Source organism: Schistocerca americana, chromosome 2 (genome assembly GCF_021461395.2).
Source record: "Schistocerca americana isolate TAMUIC-IGC-003095 chromosome 2, iqSchAmer2.1, whole genome shotgun sequence".
Classification (NCBI taxonomy): Eukaryota; Metazoa; Arthropoda; class Insecta; order Orthoptera; family Acrididae; genus Schistocerca; species Schistocerca americana.
Genome location: NC_060120.1, coordinates 931,640,992 through 931,666,668, shown reverse-complemented (window position 1 = coordinate 931,666,668; position 25,677 = coordinate 931,640,992). Strand labels below are relative to the sequence as shown.

The 25,677-nt window shown below is 38.5% G+C and overlaps 1 protein-coding gene across 1 annotated transcript in view; it reads right to left on the bottom strand.

Annotated features, from left to right (window-relative positions):
- LOC124595995 (zinc finger protein 2) overlaps positions 1 to 25,677 on the bottom strand; it is a 62,957-nt gene that overhangs the window by 15,048 nt on the left and 22,232 nt on the right. Inside the window, exon 3 of the mRNA XM_047134941.1 lies at positions 10,416 to 10,744. Coding sequence (XP_046990897.1) covers positions 10,416 to 10,744 — 329 coding nt within the window. The remainder of the gene's footprint in view (positions 1 to 10,415; positions 10,745 to 25,677) is intronic.

Sequence of the window (25,677 nt, the reverse complement as noted above, 5' to 3'; positions counted from 1 at the left end):
TCGCTGTGTTCAATGAGATTGCTATGCAGTAAAGGTCTTGACCTCCAATACAGTTCTGCACTGTCGTCTAATGGAAGTTGGGAGTAAGGGAGTGGGACACACACACACACACACACACACACACACACACACACACACACACACACATTCTCTGACTACATCAAAGAAATCAGGTATGAGTGTTAATAACCATATTGCTGATCACTAGAACAAACATAATTACTGATATAATCATCCAGAGAGATTTCAAGTAAAATAGCCAGAGAAATCTAGGTGAATGAAAGGCTCATTCCAAACAAATCATCTTACGAAAGTGTAAGCCATCCATGTGGTGTGTTGCCATGAAAACTTTAGTGTGCCCAATTAAATTGCATTATTTATCAATCTGAGACTCTTACTATGCCTGAATCGTAGAAGAGAGAGACGATTCAGAACAAAACTATGCGATTCATCATGAGATTGTTTGTTTAATGAGACAGTTTCACAAAAATGCTTAACAAAATTTTGTGGAAGATGGTATGAGAAAACACTGAGCACCACAGAACGGCAGACAAACTAATTTAACAAGGTTAGTGCCCAAGACTGATGAGCAATATATAAGAATCATTCAAAAGGCATTTCGTGACTCACGTCTTTCATGGATGAATTATATTTCTTTAATATTCTTGTAATTAGTCCCAGTCAGGCACCTGCTCTTCGTACAACTTGTTTTATGCAATCATTCCACTCTGCTCACTTTGGATGAATACCCGTAGAAATTTTATGTGGTTCTTACTGTTTACTTATTACCAACAACAGAATCAAACAGTAATTGATCTCGTCACTTAATAAGTGCAATTTCAAGGTAATAATCCTGAACTGTGTACTTCAGTCATATATTTCCAGCAGGTATTTGTTCCAGAACACATATCATTAACAGTTCCTAAAATCTGAACGAGAAGGTGCAACACTTGGGAGAAAAAATAATGCTTCAGTGACACATTTGATGAATGAAAAACCTTTTTTTCTGATCCGATTTCCGTAAAAAGTAAGGGTATCAAGTTGGTAACGGTCTTCTTTCACGGTATTCCTGGTAGTAGACCTGGCAACTTTTATAGTAAATGAAACCAATTAATTTTATTTACACATCATGGACAATCTTCAAAAAACAGTGAATTCTCTGTAATCAAAGCAAAAAGATATGATCTGACAAACTGTGTTCCAACTATACTCATGGCTCAGGTGGAAAGCAAGTGACAACAGTCACTTACTTTTCTGGATGTATGTATTTTTGTGCCCTCAACTCTACTACACAATTACGTTCTAATTGCATTTTGCATTACCGATCAGGGTGCTCTGGTTCACTTACAACTATGAAGACTGTTAATTATAAATTGGGATAAACATTGGTAAAGTCCTTATGCACACCAAAGTGAATTTTATTCACATTAAAAGCTTTTTCCTGACAAAAGCTTATTGTGGTCTTAACAATTTATTGTATCCGAAGTGAGTAGGTTTTTATGTCAGCCACTGTTATTCAAGGCCAAAGATAGTCGTCTCCGCAGTCATGGAACCACAGCATGCAGTACTATTGGTAAGAAAGCTCTTTCGGTGTCAGCACCTGTTGCACTGCATGCCGATATTGGTAATAACTCGCATGATGAATAACAGAAACTGAATACAGTGAATCGTGATTCAACTGCCGGTAGACAATCAGAAAGCTTGCTGAACATTTTTTATGGTTCATATGTAAGGTTAGAGTGTTTTTTGTGGTATTAGGTTAGAATTTAATGAGAATGTTACAATTTTTGGCATTATCGGAAAAGAAAGAGATGGAAGTAGGTTATTGCAACGACAAATGTACAATCGGGCTACACTAAAGATTAGTCTATAATGACAATCTAATTGTAGCCAATTAGAAGCAAACTATCATATTCTGATTTAACCTATACATCAAGTTATGCTAAACAGCAGTCTGTCAGCATATCTAGTTCCCTTCCATCCACATATATTGGTTTCACCAACTCTCAATCAAATTTTCACAATCCAGCCTAACACAGGTTCAAATGGCTCTGAGCACTATGGGACTTAACGCTGACGTCATCAGTCCCCTAGAACTTAGAACTACTTAAACCTAACGAATCTAAGGACATCACACACATCCATGCCAGAGGCAGGATTCGAACCTGCGACCATAGCGGCCGCCCGGTTCCAGACTGTAGCTGGCCCTAACACAGGCCTCGGGCTATGCTACAGGGCAATCAATCCATCAGTTTATGTAATTTTCTTCATTCAGCAAATAAAAACAAAAACCAGTAACCAATCTTAAAATTCAAAATAACCAGATCAGTAATAGTTATCCTGGCACTCTCCAGATTCAAAAAGCAAGTAACAACTCATACCTTCTGCTGAAAGAAATTCAATGATTTTCACTGGCTCCCACATATCTCTCGGTAGGCTACGACCAACATCTATGAACTGCCAGCCTCAGCACACAACACAAGAGCCACTGACATGGTAAGTACACTTTAGCTAGTACTACCTGTAGTGGATGCAACACATTAAAGCTATAGGATCAACTGAACTGAGGAGAAATCCAGTTTATGTTGTCTGGTAACCAGCTTCACCGATTGAGTAATGCAACACAGGAGCAGCATAAAATTGACCAATGGGTAACCACAGACATGCTTCAAGTGCAAAATCAAACAATGTAAAGTGTGTGGTAGAAAGGATAGAGTGCTACCCACCATAAAGATGACATGCTAAGTTGCAGATAGGCACAATGAAAAGACTGTTACACCTTAAGCTATCGGCCAAACATCAGAAAAGATAAACATACATTCACATGAGAAAGCACAGGCCACACTGGCCTAAGCAGCCAGAAATAGTGGTCATGCATATGTGAAGCATGGTTGCTTGTGTGATTGCATGTGTGTTTTTCTTTTCTGGTGAAGGCTTGGCCGAAAGCTGAATGTGTAACAGTATTTTCATTGTGCCTGTCTGCAACTCAATTTGTCACCTTTACAGTGAGTAGCAATCTATCCTTTCCAGAAGTGATAGGAAAGGCAGACAAAAAGACAGGTGAAAAACAAATCAAGAACTTGCAGTATGTTGATGATAGTTCTAGAAACATGCATGTAGACGAGTCCAACAGGAGCAGTGCTTAAGAAAGAAATGGGGTTTTGTTTCATCTAGCTCTAAAAGCAAGACACCAGGAAAAATACACTAACGCGAAAGCGCACAGTTCATGCAAAATACTACGTGTGAAAGGTACCAGAAATTAATGAACACATCGTAATGTGTTATAGCCGTTTCATGACTTACCATATAAGGAAGAATTACTAATCATTATCAACTGTACAAGAAACAGTATTATTTTAAGAACCATGCCAATGCTACATAGGGCAACTAAAATACCACTGAACCAAGAAAACACAACAAGAAATAAACACAGTCAAAAAGATTGCAGTTGCCAATGGTTACAATGTTTCCATGGTTGACACAATCCTAGACAAAGTGGAGAAAGACCCAGGTGCAAATTGCACCACAGAAGGAAAAAAAGAGGAAAACAAATGTATATCTAGTATCCCATACACCGGCAATGTATCACAGAAGATTGCGAATATTTTCAAAAATCACAAAGGAAAAATTGGATTTTCTACATCTAATGCACTGCAACAAAAACTGAAACATAATATAAAGGCTATCATGATCCGTATTTAGACTCTAGAATATACAAGGTAACATGCCAGAAATGCTTCATGTTCTACCTATGACAGACAAGCCCAAATTTGAACACCAGGTACATAGAGCACATTAAAGCCTGCACACACAACACACACACTACATCAGCCATACCAACACACATACATAATACATCCATTTGGAAAAAATAGAGCAAAATATCAAACTACTCCATTAACTAAATAAAGAACATAAAATGAATTTGCTAGCGATGTTTAAACTGTACAGCAAGTTGTGTGTGATGTTCAAAAGTGTGTGCAAGACTACACAAATAGACCATACGAAAACTGTAAGTACAAATTCTTCTAAATTTTGCCACTAATAACACAAAAAGACCGATAACCAACTAAAAATTGCACATTTCTTATATACTGCAGTTAAGTCCAAAAAATACACATCGAAAACATCACATAGAAATGGCGTAATACACACAAAAAATGAACTTGAAACTGGGATTTATTTCCCGAAATGTGTCATTTGAAGAGTAAATAAATAAAACCATGACTGGTAGCAGAAGAATTATTAACAAACAAAACTGCAATTTTTACGGTTACTGTAATTAGTTTTTGTGATGAAAAACTTCAAACAACATGAATCATTGTTGCTGATCTCAAACAAAATCAGTATAGTGCACGGCACGGTGCTCGGTAACTTGATGATGGTAGGCAGATTACACACCAATAACTCAGCAACATTGTTGGTAGCAGCTTAAGTGTTAAACTAACAGTTGACCTTTTTTAGCATTCTGTTAAACATTTTTGTGATTATTATTACTATTATTATTATTTTACTGAAATGTCATTTTCCTCAGCTCATATAATGCGGGCAGGGTGGAGGTGGGGGCAGTAATATGTAAAACAAAGTTTGACCAAAAGGAAAAAAGGTTTAATGGTATTTCAAAAGAAGTTATATTTTAAAATTATGTTCAAAAAAATTACAATGACAACTAATTTTACTTCTGACATAACAGCACCAACAGCAGCTAAGGATCAGATCTGTTCTACAGTTATTAGCCATGACACTTATACACAAATTACATGACAACTTCAAAACTTTTAGAAAATTGTAAATTTTTTGCTATTTTCTAAATATACAGGGTGGTCCATTCATAGTGACCAGGCCAAATATCTCATGAAATAAGCACCAAACGAAAAAACTACGAAGAATGAAACTCATCTAGCTTGAAGGGGCAAACCAGATGGCGCTATGGTTGGCCCGCTAGATGGCGATGCCATATGTCAAACGGATATCAACTGCGTTTTTTAAAATAAGAACCCCCACTTTTTATTACGTATTCGTGTAGCACGTAAAGAAATATGAATGTTTTAGTTGGACCACTTTTTTCGTTTTCTGATAGATGGCGCTGTAATAGTCACAAACATATAAGTACGCGCTATCACGTAACATTCCGCCAGTGCAGATGGTATTTGCTTCTTGATACATTACCCGTGTTAAAATGGACTGTTTACCAATTGCGGAAAAGGTCAATATCGTGTTGATGTATGGCTATTGTGATCAAAATGCCCAATGGGCGTGTGCTATGTAAAGTGCTCAGTATCACGGACATCATTCAAGTGTCCGGACCGTTCACCGGACAGTTACATTATTTAAGGAAACAGGAAATGTTCAGCCTCATGTGAAACATCAACCGCGACCTGCAACAAATGATGATGCCCAAGTAGGTGTTTTAGCTGCTGTCACGGCTAATCCGCACATCAATAGCAGACAAATTTTGTGAAAATCGGGAATCTCAAAAACGTCGGTGTTGAGAATGCTACATCAACATCGACTGCACCCGTACCATATTTCCATGCACTAGGAATTGCATGGTGACGACTTTGAACGTCATGTACAGTTCTGCCATTGGGCACAAGAGAAATTTCAGGACGACGGCAGATTTTTTGCATGTGTTCTATTTAGTGACCAAGCGTCATTCACCAACAGCAGTAACGTAAACTGGCATAATATGCACTATTGGGCAACAGAAAATCCACGATGGCTGCGACAAGTGGAACATCAGCAACCTTGGAGGGTTAATGTATGGTGAGGCATTATGGGAGGAAGGGTAACTGACCCCCATTTTATCGATGGCAATCTAAATGGCGCAATGGATGCTGATTTCCTACGTAATGTTCTACCGAAGTTACTACAAGTTGTTTTACTGCAAGACAGAATGACGATGTACTTCCAACATGATGGATGTCCGGCACATAGCTCACGTGCGGTTGAAGCGGTATTGAGTAGCATATTTCATGACAGGTGGATTGGTCGTCGAAGCACCATAACATGGGCCGCATGTTCACCGGATCTGACGTCCCCAGATTTCTTTCTGTGGGGAAAGTTGAAGGATATTTGCTGTCATGATCCACCGAAAACGCCTGGCAACATGCATCAGCGCATTGTCAATGCATGTGCAAACATTACAGAAGGCGAACTACTCGCTGTTGACAGGAATGTTGTTACACATATTGCCAAATGCATTGAGGTTGACAGACATCATTTTGAGCATTTATTGCATTAATGTGGTATTTACAGGTAATCACACTGCAACAGCACTCGTTCTCAGAAATGATAAGTTCACAAAGGTACATTTATCACATTGGAACAACCGAAATAAAATGTTCAAACGTACTTACGTTCTGTATTTTATTTTAAAAAACCTACCTGTTGCCAACTGTTCGTCTAAAATTGTGAGCCATATGTTTGTGATTATCACAGCGCCATCTATCACAAAGCAAAAAAAGTGGTCCAACTAAAACATTCATATTTCTTTACGTACTACACAAATATGTAATAAAAAAATGGGGGATCTCATTTAAAAAACGCAGTTGATATCCGTTTGACCTATGGCAGCGCCATCTAGTGGGCCAACCATAGCACCATCTGGTTTCCCCCTTCAAGCTAGACAAGTTTCATTCTTTGTAGTTTTTTCGTTTGACGCTATTTCGTGAGGTATTTGGCCCGGTCACTATCAATGGACCACCCTGTATATATTTTCAGATTAGCAATAAATCATCTAAAATTAGAAGTTGTATTCCATAGCAAATCATTTTTTTCTATCATATGAGCATACAAAGCTGTGTATTATTTTTATAATCATCTTTAACTAAAATATGATGCATCAGAAAACAATGATGAAGTTCACCAAACATACACTCTCACATTTATTTTCTGAGTGCCATTACTTACACCAAGCAAAAAATAAAGGAAACAAAAATAATAAATCTTGACTACAATATGGTTTACGAAATTTAGCACATAAAAAAAAGGTTAAAGTGCACTTACAGTGTCAGTGGCTCTTCCGCTGTGTGCTGCTGTTGGCAATTCACTTCTGTTAGTAGTAGCTCAAATGGTTCAAATGGCTCTGACAAGGGAACCTCCCCATCGCACCCCCGTCAGATTTAGTTACAAGTTGGCACAGTGGATAGGCCTTGAAAAACTGAACACAGATCAGTCGAGAAAACAGGAAGAAGTTGTGTGGAACTATGAAAAAAAATAAGCAAAATATACAAACTGAGTAGTCCATGCGAAAGATAGGCAACATCAAGTATAATGTCAGCTCGGGTGCGCCGTGGTCCCGTGGTTAGCGTGTGCAACTGCGGAACGAGAGGTCCTTGGTTCAAGTCTTCCCTCGAGTGAAAAATTTACTTTTTTTATTTTCGCAAAGTTATGATCTCTCCGTTCGTTCATTGACATCTCTGTTCAGTGTAATAAGTTTAATGTCTGTTTTGCGACTGCACCGAAAAACCGTGCCATTAGTAGATGAAAGGACGTGCCTCTCCAATGGGAACCCAAAACATCTGATCGCAAGGTCATAGGTCAACCGATTCCTCCACAGGAAAACACGTCTGATATATTCTATACGACACTGGTGACGGCATGTGCGTCACATGACAGGAATATGTTGTCGACCCACCTAACTTGTACACTTGGTGAATGGGCAAAAAGATTCTTCTACCTTGCCCGATTTAGGTTTCCTTGTGGATGTGATAATCACTACCAAAAAAGTGATGAAAACATAAGAGGTTGTCAGATAAACTGCAACAAATGAATGCAGCAGTTTCACAGTCGCACAGTTTTCTCTGTGCTCTGTCAAAACATATTTTTTTAACGTTTTCAAATTTTTCCGTGTGTAGACCATCAAATCCTGCATATGTCCAAGCAAATCTGAACATGTCCTGGAATTTTGGAGAGCGAAGTTGATTATGTGTGAGTGCCTGAACTTTGATAATTGTCTGACAATAAAAAATTAAACTTTTCACTCGAGGGAAGACTTGAACCAGGGACTTCTCGTTCCGCAGTTCCTCACGCTAACCAAGGCGCTCGCGAGCTCACACTATCCTTGATGTTGATGTTGCGCATGGACTAGTCAGTTTGTATATTTTGCTTATTTTTTTTCATAGTTCCACACAACTTCTTCCTGTTTTCTCGATTGATCTGTGTTCAGTTTTTCAAGGCCTATCCACTGTGCCACCTTATAACTAAATCAGAGGGGGGTGCGATGGGGAGGTTCCCTTGTGAGCATTATGGAACTTAACATCTGTGGTCATCAGTCCCCTAGAACTTAGAACTAGGCTACTTAAACCTAACTAACCTAAGGACATCACACACATCCATGCCCGAGGCAGGATTCGAACCTTCGACCGTAGCAGTCACGCGGTTCTAGACTGAAGCACCTAGAACCGCACGGCCACACCGGCCAGCATTAGTAGTAGCCAGTTGGGTGATAGTAAACAGTAACCAATGTGATTTGCTGAATATGACGACTTATTTTGGCAGTTTCTCGGAATATGACAGGATTTGTTTTGCATACCACTGTTATAGTTTAGTCGAGAGTTGGCAAAGTGAACCAATTTGACTGGAGGCAAGTTAGTTGTGGTGACCTACTAGTCTCCAGCATAGTCCAATGATCATTTTGTAAACTTTGTGGGGTATCTTTCAAAAAATTCCAATTTCTGTGGTATCAGTTATACAGGAAGCCAAGAGTACAGTTTAAATTCTTTTTTATATGACAACACTCTGCACAATATATTCAGTATACCATTTCATATAATGACATTGATATAACTATTTTCTCATTGGTTCTGCAACCTTGTCTAATCATCTGGCATCATTCGTGGTGTTCACTTGCCATCATTCACTGCACTAAAAGTTGCCACCTGCAGCACACAATGCAAAAGCCACCAGTACCAAGAACTCGTTTTTGTTAATGCAACGCTGTTTGTTTCCTTTAAACTATGCAATTAACTATATGATGGTAAAATAGTCATCACCATACAGAAAGAAGTAGAAGTAATGTTCCACACCCCATTACATTTTTCATTATGGCAGAGATGTAAATATTAGGCTTTGCTACCAGTCAATTTGTTAACACAACCAAATTTTCTGCTTTCACATTTGTGGGCTTCGCAAACTTATAACTAAAATGTACCTTCCCACCTAATCTAGACCTAATCTAGCTCAACCACAGATCAGTGTCACCACAATCAACAGACATTACAGTCAGCTTCAGGCAACAGGAAACTACTGCAATTGACTATCAGCTGGCTCTTATCACTCGACTCATGAAACATTGATATCACCAAGTTATCTGAATTGGAGTATACCTGCCTGCCTTCGTAACGCTCAAGACCTGACTAAACATAATTTTGTGGCACTAGTAAACTTTGCACTATCGCGATAATGCAACGACTGAAAATATATGTTAACCAGCACTCATCAGTGGCAGTTTTACTGTAACAGTTGAGGAGTTTTGGGATAAAATATAGTTATTGACAAAGGTATTTCTTCAAAACCCATCACCATTTAAGGCTGTCAACAATCTAAAAACTATTTTAAGAAGACCCAGCAATGTGCAAGTAAGCCTATAATGGTTGTTTAGTCATTTAACATCAGCTAAGTCACTAAAACCTGGCAGTTGTTCAGATGAGCAACACATTTTATCACCATTAATTCAATATTTGTGCTTTTATCTGTATTCAAAAGAAAAACTTGTGTGAAAGAGCACAAGACTGAAATCATGCCAAGGAAACACACACACACACACACACACACACACACACACACACACACAAATTCTGGCTACTGTTTGATAACCATTTTTTTCATTTAAATTAAATACAAGTCTGAAAGGTTGATTTTCCTCCATAATTCTCCAATCTCTGTCAATTCAAATTTGGCTGGAATTTCTAATATACAGCTCCTTCTATCACATAGCTCAAGAAACATAATGTGTAAATACAGATCACGTATGTCTCCAACTTGTTTTTCCTCAACAACAGTGTCAAAGTCACGAATTATAACAAATATCCTTCAGAAACAATTAACTGAGACGCTCTTACTACACACTCTTGATTAATGCTGATACTATATTTTTGAAATACTAACTAATTATGTAAGACAGAAGTGACAAACTTTGATAACATGTAGTCACACTTAAGACGATTAGTTCCAATTTGGTATTCGCACTTCACCTTAACAAAAATCACATCTTCGTCAAAACTAAGGGAATATATATGAAACGTTTCTATTATCTTCATTTACATCGGGTTCTTATTATTCATTCTTTGTTGGGCAGATTACTTTTCTAAATACATTTTATGTGGCGAAGCTTGTTGATAATACACGACCTCCTAATTACAAATGTTAAAAATAACTAGTCACACAGAATACTATGAATAAAAATTACTTACCATGTACCCAAAGCTCTGAGAACTCTAACGCCGTCATCGAATCCCAAACCGTCGTCGGGAATAACAAACGTCGGTTCAGATGCTTGTTTACTGCCATAAATATCTGGATTTGGTTGAGAAACCTGCGGAACTTTAAGTGTTGTTGGGTACTCAGGCAAGCGGGTACCGTTCTGACAATTTGGATTTTTCTGTCCGGCATTTCTGTCGGAAGACTTATCATCTTGCTGAGGTTTACAATGCATTGCATTTATCTGCGCCATATGCTGCTGCATTGCTTCTGTGTAAGTAGATTTCTGCACTTCTTCCATTTTTTCAGACTTTACTTGCACCTGAGAAAAAAACATGTTCTTGAAAGACGACAGTATCATAAAAAATTAAACATGGCGCAACTTCTGCGAAAAAAAATTCGCCGGTTAGAGAGAAGGCGGACACGCGGAAGTATTGTGTTTTCGCCACAATAATGTAGCAAACAGTCGATAATTTGAAGAAATATTGCCGATTTGCGCTTTATGACTAAACTAGATTGCCCCTCAAAAAAAATCTCCCATTTCGTCGCAAAACCCTTAACGGCTACATCAACATTCTTAAGGGAATCAATACTACTTCGACCAATGCACATTCCGAAAGACATCGAGATATCGAGTTAAGAAATATTCGATGACTGTCCTGCTACATCTATGAAAAACACGTAGCTGAAGTTGAGTGAAAAGTTACGTTGTATCACTAGCGTTGGCGGATGTCAACACATTGCTCTGAAATCACAATAAAAACTGATCGATTGCGTAGAAAGGCATGCGGATCGCTAGAAAACACATTCATAACTTGGCCACTTTTATAAAAATCGGGATTCTAAGTTAGCACGTCATTTGCCACAATAGTTTAACGCGCCCTTATTATAGGCACCCCAACTTCTCTTGGTGGCTGAATTTAAAATGACGCAGGTCATAAGCCACCTTACTGAAACAATTTTTACCGCACATTTTATACTATAAACTGGACGCCAAACTGAAGTAATGAAACAGGACACCAAGCAACAAAGTTCTGTAGCAATTACACCAAATGTTTGTTAAAAAAACGTATGTCAATATGCATCATGTAATCTTTAGCTTTTATTAGTAGAGTTTCAATATAACAAAATATCAGTGCTACACACAACATGTGGCAGAAAAAATATAAGTTATTGTTACTAACTTCAGAATGCAGTGTATGGGAAGAGATGCATGACGTTTTGAAAATTCATCATAGTATATCAGTTTAATGCTTACATACAGTTACACAAACATTTCAGTATGCAGGGAAAAAAACTGATAATTCAGTGAATACAATATACAAAATGAATATAAAAAGTGTAGTTGTCAGGTAAAAGCTGTGAGATTACAGTTTGCTTCATCTCACATAAATTTGAAAGAGAACACATGTCAAGTATTACACTTACAACAATCATTGGAGGTAGCTCTGAAGGAACGTAACCAAAGTCTTGTCTTGCACAAAATCATTTATTGTTCTCAAATTTAGATTAAATTCTTAAATTGCCCATTTCTAATTCCTCCTTGTCTTCTTCTTCTTCTTCTTCTTCTTCTTCATCAACCTCCTACACTGCACAGTGGCAGTTCTCCAACAAACAGACTTTCTAAGTCCTTTTGACAGAAAGTGAACAGTGCTCCTCTCTTGAGTGCATAGGTAAATTAAAACATCCTATTAATGTCAGAAATACCTTCTCAAAGTGTCACAGCTAGGTTCTTTTTAATTACTGCCTCTTCTGTTGATCTACCTTGGCATACACACAATGCCTGCTTCAACTTCATATAGAAAGTAATGAACAAAACTGTGTATTAAGAAAAAGGAATAGCAGAACAAATACTTGTTCAGATGATCCTCCTCACAAATGCAAAGCATTCCTTTCCATAAAATAAAAATTTCAATTAGGCTACTCCTGATTTGCAACTTAGTATGTGTATTTTTAACAGTGAATACACAGAGAAAAAGAATTAATTTCTATTCAGCTTACTTTCCAAGCCCCAACTGTCCTGATTATTATGTGACTACGACTGTGAGAGGCAGGGGTAACTCCTCCAAAATTCCATTAGATATGATTCACGATAGAGATAGTTGCAATTTCTCCGGCTCCTTGGAACATTCTCTCGTATTTTGCTTTTCTATCTCCATACATCAGTCTAGCTGATACTGTGGTATATGTGCTACAAAAAAATGGCTCTGAGCACTATGGGACTTAACATCTGTGGTCATCAGTCCCCTGGAACTTAGAACTACTTAAACCTAACTAACCTAAGGACATCACACACATCCATGCCCGAGGCAGGATTCGAACCTATGACTGTAGCGTATGTGCTACAGCCTTTTCTGATTTGAAAAGGGTGTTTAACATGAGCAGTTTAAATCTATCACAGAATTCCAAAAATGTCGTCCTCGCTCATCCCCCATCCCTTCTTCCCAGTCCATAATCTCCAATAAGCATGTACGGTAATATTTTCTGTCTTGGTCACTGTTGAAAATTCCCAAGAAAAAGAAATTTTCTTCTCACTTCACACATTTCACCACTTCCCTAATGCCGCCATCACCACCACCACCGCCATCATTGTAAAATAGTAGCTGACTTTAGCTTGAGAGAATGAGAAAGGTAATTTGGTTATTGCTAACTCTACTATAAATCACTATCACCCACCCTTTTTTCCACGACCATGTTAACACACACTGTAGCATTTACTGACAATGTTGCTACTACTTAAGTGGTCACTTCACCAGAAGCACTTGTCCTCCTTTTAATCCATGTTACTAATAACTATTGATTTCATACAGTTCATCTTTCTCTATTAGTTCTTATTCCCCCCCTCCACACACACTTAAAAAAGTAAATAAATAGAAGATTCTAACATTCCATACAATGATTTGTTGACGGTTAGCATTATTCAGTCATCTGTTAGATACTCACCACTGCTTGATTTCAAGTTAGAAATGTGAAACAGCGCCTAGTTTGTCTCTGTAATTATTCTTCGAGACAAATGATAATTATCAGATTAGTGCATGTCTTCTAGATCCACATTTGTCAGTGTAATTCAGTGGTTTATGTTGTCTAAAGCACTGACATATTAGTGATCAATATTGATTCGTCTGTCTTTGGGTGCAATTTCTTTTCCTACTGGCCGAAGGTGTATATGTTAACTGCTCTTCAAAACTTTTGAAGAGTAAATGACTCAATATACAGCACTTCTATGTATGCAGTGTCATAACACTATTGAACACAATATAAGTAGATAAACATGAGGACAATCAATCAGTCTGACATTCCACAACAGAGGACCTTTTTTTCTTCAGAACTCACTTTCTGCAAAATTGGCCAAAATATTTTCTTTTATGGCATACACTACTTGAGATAGCCGCCTTTCTTATTCAGAACAAAACCCAATTACTTCCATGGTTAGAAGCTACCAAATATCTTCCAAAACTTGCTTTCACGACAAAATTTATATAGCAAAATTCCCTTTCTAAGAGCCAATTTTGGTAGTGTGAATAGTCTTTTTATTTTAATATTGCCATTTTCAATGAGAGTTCTATGAATTTTCTATGATTCATGCATTTCACAAAACAAGAACAGTATTTCAACAGCAACTTTATCAAGATTCCAGGAAAAATCCAAAGACTTTCTAACACAGGAGCACAGCTATATGCCTCCCGATTGGGCATTTGGCAAGGTGGAAAAAGTACAGAGAGAAAGAAGAAATTAAGTCACCTAAGCAGGATCCTGAGATTCTCAGAATCCATGGTGATAAAGTATTGCTCGATGATTGGAATGTGAAAGGTCTCAAATAGGTGTTGCAGTATTTTGAAGTAAAAATTGCCATTCAGCTTTGCTAAAGGTCGAGTTATTCAGTACAAAGAGCATTCCAACTTCAAGGATCAAATTTGTATTAGATATACATATTGTGGGAGTCAACTGTAGTAGGGATCCTCAAGGACTGAAATCCGTGAGAGCCATGGCTGCAGCCCCCCCCCCCCCCCCCCCAAAAAAAAAAAAAAAAAAAAAAAAAAGAGAAGAAGAGGAAGAAGAAGAAGAAGAAAAAGATGAAGAAGAAGAAGGAAAAAAGTCAAGATATGGCAGAGTTGATCAAGTTCACTGAAATACCCAACAATGTCATGGAGTCCTATCAAAATATGTTGTAGGAGAACGATGCTTTGGATAGTGCAAATACAAGTGATATGGTGGAAAATTTAGATGTTGAGGGAACAGAGTGACACACTGGACTACAAACATGTTAACTGGCTTGCCTTGAAATATTTAATTGCTTGACTTAATGTAGTTACTGTATTCTACATCATTAATACTTTACAAAATTCTATGTTGTATATTTATTGTGTCCTTAGTAAATGGTCAATAAGGAAGAAAGTTATACATCAGTAAGTTATGCAGAAAGTAAGTTTTGGTGCAATTTGATATTTTCGTGGCCTTTTTTTTTAATTTATGTATGAAAATTTTTCTTTTGATTTATGGATGTATGAATTGCTCTTTACAAATTAACAGAAAGGATGGACATTTTTATAACAGCTAGTATTCAGGCTCAGGCGGTCTGAGTGGGAGGAATGATGTGGTAATGTGATCGGTAGCTCCTGCCATTTTGTTTCGTCAAGGTCATGGAGCCGTGGACTGTGCAACATCATGTGTTTAGCTACAGCAGTGCATCATGAGCTTCGTAGCCATTTCAATCTCGCTAGACATGATAGTGTTCCCACTCTTAACAACATTTTATGTTGGGTAGAATCATTTCGAACACGAGGAACAGTTATGAACAAAAAACCACCAGGAGCTCCTTGCTCAGTTCGGACACAAGAAAATGTGGAAAGAGCTCGGCAAGTCACACTCTGTAGTCCTGGTCGATCTACTAGAAGACACTTGGCTGAGCTGCACATCAGTAATCGCTCGTTAAGGCGTATTTCGCATACTAACTTACAATTTCATTGCTACAAAATGGTCATTGTGCAAAAATTAAACCCAAGAGATTATGAACAGCAGCTAAATTTTGCCCAAGAAATGGAGGCTATATTTGAGCAAAATGACAACATTATTTTGCTTATGAGTGGTGAAGCTCATTTCCATTTGAATGGAATGGTAGATCAGCAGAACTGTCATTATTGGGCCAGTGAAAACTCAGAACTACTGCATGAGAAACCATTACATAGTCCCAAGGTGACATTCTGTTGTGCTGTGACAGGTACAGATGTTATTGGTCCATACTTTTTCCAAGATGAAAACAGGAACACTGTAACTGTAACCTCTGAATGATACATAGAGAGAGATGATCACTGAATCCTTCCTACCTGAATTAAAAAGATAACATATTCCTATCCGGTCAGTGTGGTTTCAACAGAATGGAGCGAAGCTCACACGGCAAGATTGACTACGGAAGCAATTAAGATTGTTTTTCGTGGTAGAATTATTTCCCAGTTAGGGGACATTCATTGGCCTCCTCGTTCCCCTGACCTATCCATGTGTGACTACTTTTTGTGGGGCTGCCTCAAACCACATGTGTACATGAATAAGCCACGTACACTTGAAGAATTGAAGGAAGCTGTTAGAGTGGATATCGTCCAAATAGACAGAGGCATGTTGCAGAGAATTGAAGCCAGCTTCCGAGAGCACCTTGATAAGTGTGTCTCCTGGGACATCATGTTTTCAAGCATTACTTTTGTTAAATGGCAACATTATTTGAGCGTTATTCTGCAATGAGATTTTTTGAAGCACTCTTAATGATGTATTGTTCATTTGAAAACCATTCATCCTTTATGCCTCACCCTGTACATTACAAGTGAATTTTGCAAAATTCTCATCCATATACAAATCCTGTAACAGTCTTTAGTCTTTCCTGAAATATTACAATTTTACAGAAAGTGAGTTATGAAAAAACAGTCATCAGTTGTAATTGGAATAAGACAATATGCAGTGAGATAGACAGGTGGAATTAAAGAGGTACAAGACAAATGGCTGTGGCTTCAGAAAAGGTCAGATCCACTCCTGAGACTTAATTTTGATCTTCAACATATTAATGGAAAAAGGAAAAGAGAAAGACTACAAAACCTTTCTATGAATAGTTAATACAGGAAAAAAGCCTGACAGTGCGAGGTGAAATTACATGTACAAAAACCCAGAAAGAACAGCGTAAAATACAGAATACAATAACAACATCATATTTTTTTTAAATTTGCATCTTAAGAAAGTAAAGGACCAGCTGAAATAAAGTTAAAGAAAAAAAATTAAAGAACAGGTCACACTCATACCAATGTTAATATATTCAGAGGAAACACCATCTGCTGGCCAAACAGAAGGGCATAGAAGATCTGCTGAATGGAATGGACAGGATTTGCATTAGGGTTAAACAAAACAAAGACAAAAATAATGATGGGTAGCAGAGAGCAGAGCAGTGAATTACTCAACGTCAACACTGGCAAAGCCACAGGAGAACAGTGACGGAACTCAACCACTTAAGCAACAACATTCAATTACGTGACCCAACTTAGGATGACATAAGATGGAGGAGGTGGGGAAGAAATATTTATTCAATAAAATATGCTTTTTGATATCAAATATCAGCACGAAGTCTACAACCAAAATGTGCTGGAAAGTTTAGATGATATATAAAAACTCAATTGCCAAATGAAGGAAAATGTTAGTATATGGGTGGTAAGAGATGCAGGAAAAGTTAACCTGTCATAGAAAGGAAGAGGAGGAGCAGCAGCAGCAGGTATAACCGAAAGTGTAGTGTTAATTGGAAACCAACTGTAAAGTACTCACAGACTGGAAATCACTACTAGTCACAGCCAATATAATGTAAACAGAATGCGTCATTCATTTACAGTGGACTTATAAAAAGTCTAACAGAAATAAGCCTTTTGTATGTGTATGTGTGTGTGTGTTGGGGGGGGGGGGGGGATATATTACTGACACCAAGTCCCCATATGCACATGTTCACGTGTTCAAAAATCCTTAGTTTCAGAACTATGAAAAAATACTTTTATGTAGTTCTCTGCACAGAAACTTAGAACAAATGTTCATAATGTCCCCCACTCTTTACATCATCACAAAGCATCACTGCCTTTCAAACACCTACACATGGTATTGAATGGTTTGCTCACTTCCGTGATGAGTCTGTCAAGTGTGTCTGCATCACAAATGTTTGTTGTATAAATTTATTGTTTCAGGTAACTCCACAGATAATACAAATGACTTACATCAGCAGAAATGCAGGCCACACAACCAGTCATCTCCTACCTACCTGTCCACCTGCCTGTTAGACCTTTGAACCACATAAATACAACAACAGAAGAAATGGTAAATGATGTTCTCAAAAGTATCGACTGGTTTTCTGCGAATGGTCTCACTCTCAGTCTTAAACAGACACGACATATTTAGTTCTCTACACTAATATTGATAAGTGTAATACGTGTTGAGGAAACAAAAAAGTTTCAAAATTCTTAGATGTCTGTGTTGTTGAGAATTTATACCAGAAAAAGCAAATTTGCACTTAGAAGCATTGCAAATCTTTGGGAGAGACAAATCAGTAAGTTGACATATTTTGCAGAGTTTCATACAATGGCATCATATAGAATAATGTTCTGGGGTAACTTATCTTTCAGTGAGTAAGTATTTATTGTAAAAACGTGCTGTAAGAATAATATGTGGTGCTCACCCACAATCATCTTGTGGACATCTGTTTAAGGGGTCAGGCATTTGACTACTGCTTCACAGTATATTTATTCACTTGTGACATTTGTTGTAAATAATCTACTGAAGTTAAAAAAACTATGATGTACATAACTAAAATACCAGAAGAAAAAGGACATTCATTACACCACATTAAGGATGTCTTTAGCACAAAAAGGGGTGTGCAATGCTGCAACCAGTTACCTAGTGATACAAAATATCTGCCAGACAGCAAATTAAAATCTGAAAGCAAACTGAAAATGTTACTCCTTAACAACTCCTTTTGTTCTGTAGAAAATTTTCTATTAACATAACCACCACCACCGCCTTCCCTCAGATTACTGTCTTTTTTTCCTGATCTCAAGAAATCTAAGAATGAAATTCCTTGAATCAGCCTTCCATTTCAGGCACACTGGCAGCTAGTTTCTGAACACACAGTTTTTGATTTCTGTCTTAAACTATACTAAAAATAAAAACTCAGCAAGCGATTCTATGAGTTGCTGTCAATTTGTATTATTTTCTTTTCAAGCTGAAATTTAGACATTGTGATACTCTCTTCAATTAGATTTTCACGCCTGCTTTCGGAGTTAAGCTACTAAGTTCTTCCATTTGCTGTTGAAGTTATTTCTGCAATAGAGCCATATAGTATGTCATAGCACAACAAAGACAGTTCAGCATCTGCCATCCTTTTGTTGTTCAGTTTGAGTGTCCCATAATTCCTCTAACAATAACTCTTATTATTATTATTATTATTATTATTATTATTATTATTATAAGAGTTTTGGTGATCTGGAATTTTGTTCCTTCTCTCACTGCCATTTTAGTTCTAAATTTCTCATTATAATGACGAAGTCTTACGGAAGCTGTGGCATGATTGTCTTCAGTGTACTAACATGGTCGAATCAATGACTTGTTTCTAAAGGACTTACAGGTTAGTACAGATGAAGCTGAAACTTTCATAGCTTTGAGAAAGCTATGAATCCCAGGTACAGTGATAATTTGTACTCATTGTTCCATTCTACACTACTGGCAATTAAAATTGCTACACCAAGAAGAAATGCAGATGATAAACGGGTATTCATTGGACAAGTATATTATACTAGAATTGACAAGTTATTACATTTTCATGCAATTTGGGTGCATAGATCCTGAGAAATCAGTACCCAGAACAACCACCTCTGTCCGTAATAACAGCCGTGATATGCCTGGGCATTGAGTCAAACAGAGCTTGGATGGCGTGTACAGGTACAGTTGCCCATGCAGCTTCAACACGATACCACAGTTAATCAAGAGTAGTGACTGGCGTATTGTGAAGAGCCAGTTGGTCGGCCACCATTGACCAGACGTTTTCAATTGGTGAGAGATCTGGGGAATGTGCTGGCCAGGGCAGCAGTCTAACACTTTCTGTATCCAGAAAGGCCCGTACAGGACCTGCAACATGCGGTCATGCATTATCCTGCCGAAATGTAGGGTTTCGCAGGGATTGAATGAAGGGTAGAGCCATGTGTCGTAACACATCTGAAATGTAACATCCACTGTCCAAAGTGCCATCAATGCAAACAAGAGGTGACAGAGACGTGTAACCAATGGCACCCCAAACCATCACGCCAGTATGGCGATGACGAATACACACTTCCAATGTGCCTTCACCACAATGTCGCCAAACACGGATGCGACCATCATGATGCTGTAAACAGAACCTGGATTCGTCCGAAAAAATGACATTTTGCCATTTGTGCACCCAGGTTCGTTGTTGAGTACACCATCGCAGGCGCTCCTGTCTGTGATGCAGCATCTAGGGTAACTGCAGCCATGGTCTCCGAGCCAATAGTCCATGCTGCTGCAAATGTCGTCGAACTGTTCGTGCAGATGGTTGTTGCCTTGCAAACATCCCCATCTGTTGACTCACGGATCGAAATGTGGCTGCACGATACATTACAGCCATGCGGATAAGATGCCTGTCATCTCGACTGCTATTGAAACGAGGCTGTTGGGATCCAGCACGGCGTTCCGTATTACCCTCCTGAACCCACCAATTCCATATTCTGCTAACAGTAATTGGATCTCGACCAACGCGAGCAGCAATGTCGCGATACGATAAACCGTAATTGCGATAGGCTACAATCCGACCTTTATCAAAGTCGGAAACGTGATGGTACGCATTTCTCCTTCTTACACGAGGCATCACAACAACGTTTCACCAGGCAACGCCGGTGAACTGCTGTTTGTGTATGAGAAATCAGTTGGAAACTTTCCTCATGTCAGCACGTTGTAGGTGTCACCACCGGCGCCAACCTTGTGTGAATGCTCTGAAAAGCTAATCATTTGCATATCACAGCATCTTCTTCCTGTCGGTTAAATTTCGCGTCTGTAGCATGTCATCTTCATGGTGTAGCAATTTTAATGGCCAGTAGTGTATAATTTCAACAATAACTTGCTAAGTATCCATTGCGCTGTATCCACTTCTAAAGCTTGCTTGTTCCATTTTATAAAAACCCAAATGTTTTCTAATTGGCTATTGACAATTTTTGTGAATATATTTTATATTAGGGTGAGGTGGGCAATGGATCTGCACCTTCTTTACCGCATGTGTGGGTCCTTTCTTGCGAAGCAGTGCACTTTACACATTATTCTAATTTTGGGGAGTTTTCATCCTCCACAGACATTCTGCAAATAATTTTTCAAGTTACTTCTGTGTTACTTTTTCTCCAGTTTTATCAATTTCTATTGAAACACCATCATCACGCACCAATCCTTTCCTTACACCTTTGTACATAACATCTGGTATTACTTCTGGGCCCTTAATTTTCATCTGTAATTCTAATGCTTGTCCTGAAATATAAAAGTATTTAGTGAAATCTTTGAAGGCCTGTGAAATTTCCTCTTTTGTTAGGCTTCTTATTTAATGAAATATGTTTCTGTTCACACCTTCTCAAAAATATATATTGGTAGTTCTGTTTAATTCAACATGTCGTTTGTATCTAATAACCATTCATCTATGTCAATACAATCTTCATTTTTTTAAGATGCCAAAATTGCTGCTTAATCTGATCTAGTATATGTCCCCATCCCTACATAAATTCTCATATCTGTATTTCAATTTTCTGACCACTTAACTTTTTTTCCAGTTTTGTATATATTTTTACTCTGCATCTTACCAGAATATAATCAATGGATTCTTAAAGGTTTAGGACCATCACATCCTGCACAGTTTCTCTGTAGTTTGATAAATTATAGTGCATTTCATTTTTAGTGTCATTTGGCCCTTTTGAAGCTCATTTCCTATTTGGTTTCTACTGGAAGGATGTATTAAATACAAATATGTTCCTCTTCAGAAATTACAAAAAATTTATGACCTCTGTAATTTCTGATATTATACAGTGAAGAATTCTAATTCTTCATTACGGAATTTTCTATCAGTAGTGTCAGTAACACTGTAAAGGTTGTCTACCTTCTGATCACAACATCAGCACATCATCACAACTTCCATCAGTTCTATAGAACATCTTTCGCCAATTTATAAAGAAAGTTTTTTTTTTTTTTTTTTTTTTTTTTTTTAAGATACCTTTGATATTTGCAATAATGCTTTTGATCTTCCAAACAGCCTATTTCTTAATTTCCTCCCTGCTCTGTTCCTCTGTAATAAAAACATATGTCCTAATTTTATTTTCTCTTCATTTCCCATTGTGATTTCCATAACTGAATAGCATCCCATTTAATCCTACTTAACTCTTCTTCCAAACCTACTAATGGACCTAAGGTTCTAAAGTTCTGCAAAATGCTAGAAGCATTGGTATGGTAAGATCCATATTACTGTTTAGTCTAATTTAGAGCAGTAAGTTGCTGGCAAAGTAGTAGCTGGGTGTATCCCATGCCTAAAGTCACTGAATGGAATCCATCAGTCCACTACTTCCAATGTTCCTTCACCAAGATGGTGATGTAGATGTCCCAGGATCTTTAACATGGCAGCAGAGCTTCGAGGACCATTTGACACCAGCCTGCCTGGGTCCAAAAAGGATAAGTACCACTTTGCATGACGATCTCACACATGCAGAGCCAGCTGCACGGTACGACCATCTGGAGTGAGATCTACTCTGGTCATTACCTTAATCTGCAATAAGATGTAAATAGCATTTTTCCCAATTCTTTGCAGTATGTTTTGCAAAGGTACAGACTATGACTCGACTAGTGTTCTGAATTAAGTCATCCTATACAGTACCTGTATGAGATTCTGGGGAAATATACAGATCTACCTGACAATCACCACCTATTCCAGGCAGCACATAAATCTTAGACTGCTGCTAATGTATAACCTTAATTTAACCATGAGGAATTTTATCAGTTCACAAATTTTGATTTTGAAAATTAGCTATTCCATCTGAACCGTTGCCTCATCTGTAAACGAATTGAAGATACAAACCAACAAACCATGGGCTAAAGATCTTTCATTGTCAGTGCTTGGCAGATGAAAGACCCTGCATGCTTCGAAGATGATATGAACACACTAACTGTGACCTATGCAAAACTACCATACGTTCAGCATGCTACAGTAGTATGCTGTGTGCTAATACCCCAACTGTTCTGGTGTATCAACAAGCACTGGCACGAAGACTAAAAACGCAAGACCAGAGAAGGCGGTAAGACGATGTCAGCCAATAGCGCGCTGACCAGGACATCACCATGATAGGAGCAGCATCTAGACGAAGTGAATATAATTATCACTCCTGCCAGCCTCGGCCGGACGCTAGTGGCACAGTACTAGGAGAGCACTACGATAGCAGTGACGTGTGATCCATATGAATTGCTTAAATGGACCTTGTATACAGCAAAGGACTTTGATTGTTTGCATGTAGCTCATTGCTTGCAACACCATTGTAAATTCAAAGTTAAGTATTGTCAATCTTCTTATTTGTAATAAAAACTATTAATATGATTTTGCTTGAATTGATGTATAGGACTCCTTCAGGCATCCTATACGAGATGAGTGGGCATGACCCCCACATTTGGCAACGACATCTTACAACCGAACTCCGTGCCTCACAGCCTCCGAATTTGTTTTTTTGCTGGCACCTTAATTCTCTCCTGTCTTTTCTTTGCAGGCGCACTTATTTGCTTCAACAGTTTCGCGTCATATTTGCTAATTAGTGTTTTCAGGTGGGCATTGCAGAAAATTTCTTTGCTTGCTTGCCTTGTCTGTTTGTTGCATTGGTGTCTTCGAACACGCCCACCCCACCTATCCCGCCCCCTGCTCAGACGCCACAGCCGCAAGCATTAGATACCACACAGCTAATGCTGATGTATAAGTTCCTGATGCAGTAGATTTCTGCACTACTCAACACGGTGCAGCAGCTACCAGCCAATGCTACGCGGCCGACAGAACAAGCAACACCTACTGCTATATCGCCTTTTCGACAGTTTAGTGAACAAGATGAGGAATGGCTCAAGTGGTTATCCCAGTCTGAAGCGCACGTCATCATTCATAATGTACCAGGTACTGTGAAACGTCAATATCTATTTTCAATGGTAGGAAGTGCAGTGTTCCGCCTCATCACAAAACTTTTTCCTAATGCCAATCTGAGTGAACTTTTTTACGGCCAAGTGGTTGATAAACTAACCAACTATTATGACAAACAAGTGAGTATGTTAGCAGCTAGGTATCTTTAACTGCAAAAAAACGGTCAGAACAAACTTATCACAAGTAGGTAACAGATTCGCTGGGTATGACAAGGAAATGCAAATTTAAATGTGCTTGCAGTGCTTTATATTCAGATGTTATGTTGCGTGAAGCAATCATGTACAATTTACCTGATGTCAAACTCAGAGAACGGATTTTGAAACAGTCCGATCCATCATTTCAGAAGGTAGTGCAAATACTAGATCAGTATGATTCCGGTGCCTTGTCGGATCATACATTTGAAGAGCTAGCTATTGGTCAGGTTGAGCCTGTTGCTTGCGATCGCCCCATTCCGCAAAGCAGCTTGCGCTAGCCAAAGTAAACAACGCTACATGCCGCATAAGCAGTTCGCTAAACAGGGGCTACACAGGCGAAATCTTGCCCTCGGTGTTATTCGCAGCACAAATGCCAAGACTGCCCCTCCCGACAAGCTCAGTGTTACGCTTGTGGTAGGAAAGGACATGTCCAATCTGAATTATGTTTGCAACGGAACAAACATAAGAAGTCGGCCCACTCACAAAATTCTAGTCACAAGACCCAGGTCATTAATGCAGTATATTCAGTCTTCAACAGGCATTAGCAAACCTAGCAAGCATGCAGTTTCTTCAGTGATACACTAGTCGAACAAACTTCTTGTTCATTTACTTATTTGTGGGAAACATGGGAAATTTCAGTTGGGCATGGGTGCCTCTGTCACTTTGCTCAATTGTCACACATAGGAACTGTTACGTTCCCCACACCTGCCTAAAACTAGCATGCAACTGATGGCTTATAATGGACTAGACATTCCTGTTCTAAGAACATGTACGTTGCCTGCCATGTATCGCTCACATACGCAAACAGTGACTTTTAGTGCTACAATCACGCGAATGTGAGAACAAATTTGGTCTTGATTCTTTTGATTTGTTTGACTTTAACATTCAGGACAAGGTGTTGTCAGTGTCTGCGTTTAATGCAAAAGACAGTGTAGCTAGCTTGCTAAAACAATTCCTGGAACCCTTTGAAGGTTTAGGCAAAGCTAACAATTTTGTTGCACATATTAAGCTGAAAGGTAATGCTCAGCCGTAATTTTGCCAAGGCAGAACTGTTCCCATTGCATTATGGGGCAAAGTCGCTGCTGAACTTAAAGAATTGCAAGATAGCGAAGTTATTGCGTCCATGTCAGCTAGTCAATGGGTAAGTCCACTGGTTTTGTTCCCCGAACCTTCAGGTTGCATTTGCCTCTGTGTTGACTAAGTCTACAGTCAAGCTACAAACTGCCGTTGATACTTCTCAATTGCCATGCCCAGAGGATCTCATGGACAAATTAGGCAGTGGATGCTATTTTTCAAAAACTAATTTCCACAACGCGATCTTCAAATACTGTACCACTTGACGAAGAATATCAAAAAGTGTGTGTAGTGAATACTCACTTGGGCTTGTTGAAATATTTGTGTTAGTCTTTTGGCAGTGCCTCCGCACCCACCATTTTCCAACGGTATTTGGAACAGCTGACTGCGCAAGTACCAAACCGTTCAAACTATTTGGGCAATATTGTCGTAGCAGGTTGTACACCTGAAGAACATATTGGAAATTTACGTCCTTTTTTCATGTGTTATCTGAGGCAGGACTAATGTGTAGACTGGACAAGTGTGATTTTTTTAAACCCAAGTTGTAGTATCTTGGTCATGTCATGAACAGTTAAGGTGTACATCCTATTCAGTTGCATTTGTTAGCCATACGAGGCTTGCCAGTTCCGCACAATACCACACAGAATTGCAGTCAGTTTTAGCGAAAATGAACTATTACATTCGGTTCATACCGAATGCTGAAAAAAAATCACAGCTCCACTGCATCACTTGTGTCGCAAGAATGTCCCCTTTGTTTGGCCAGATGAA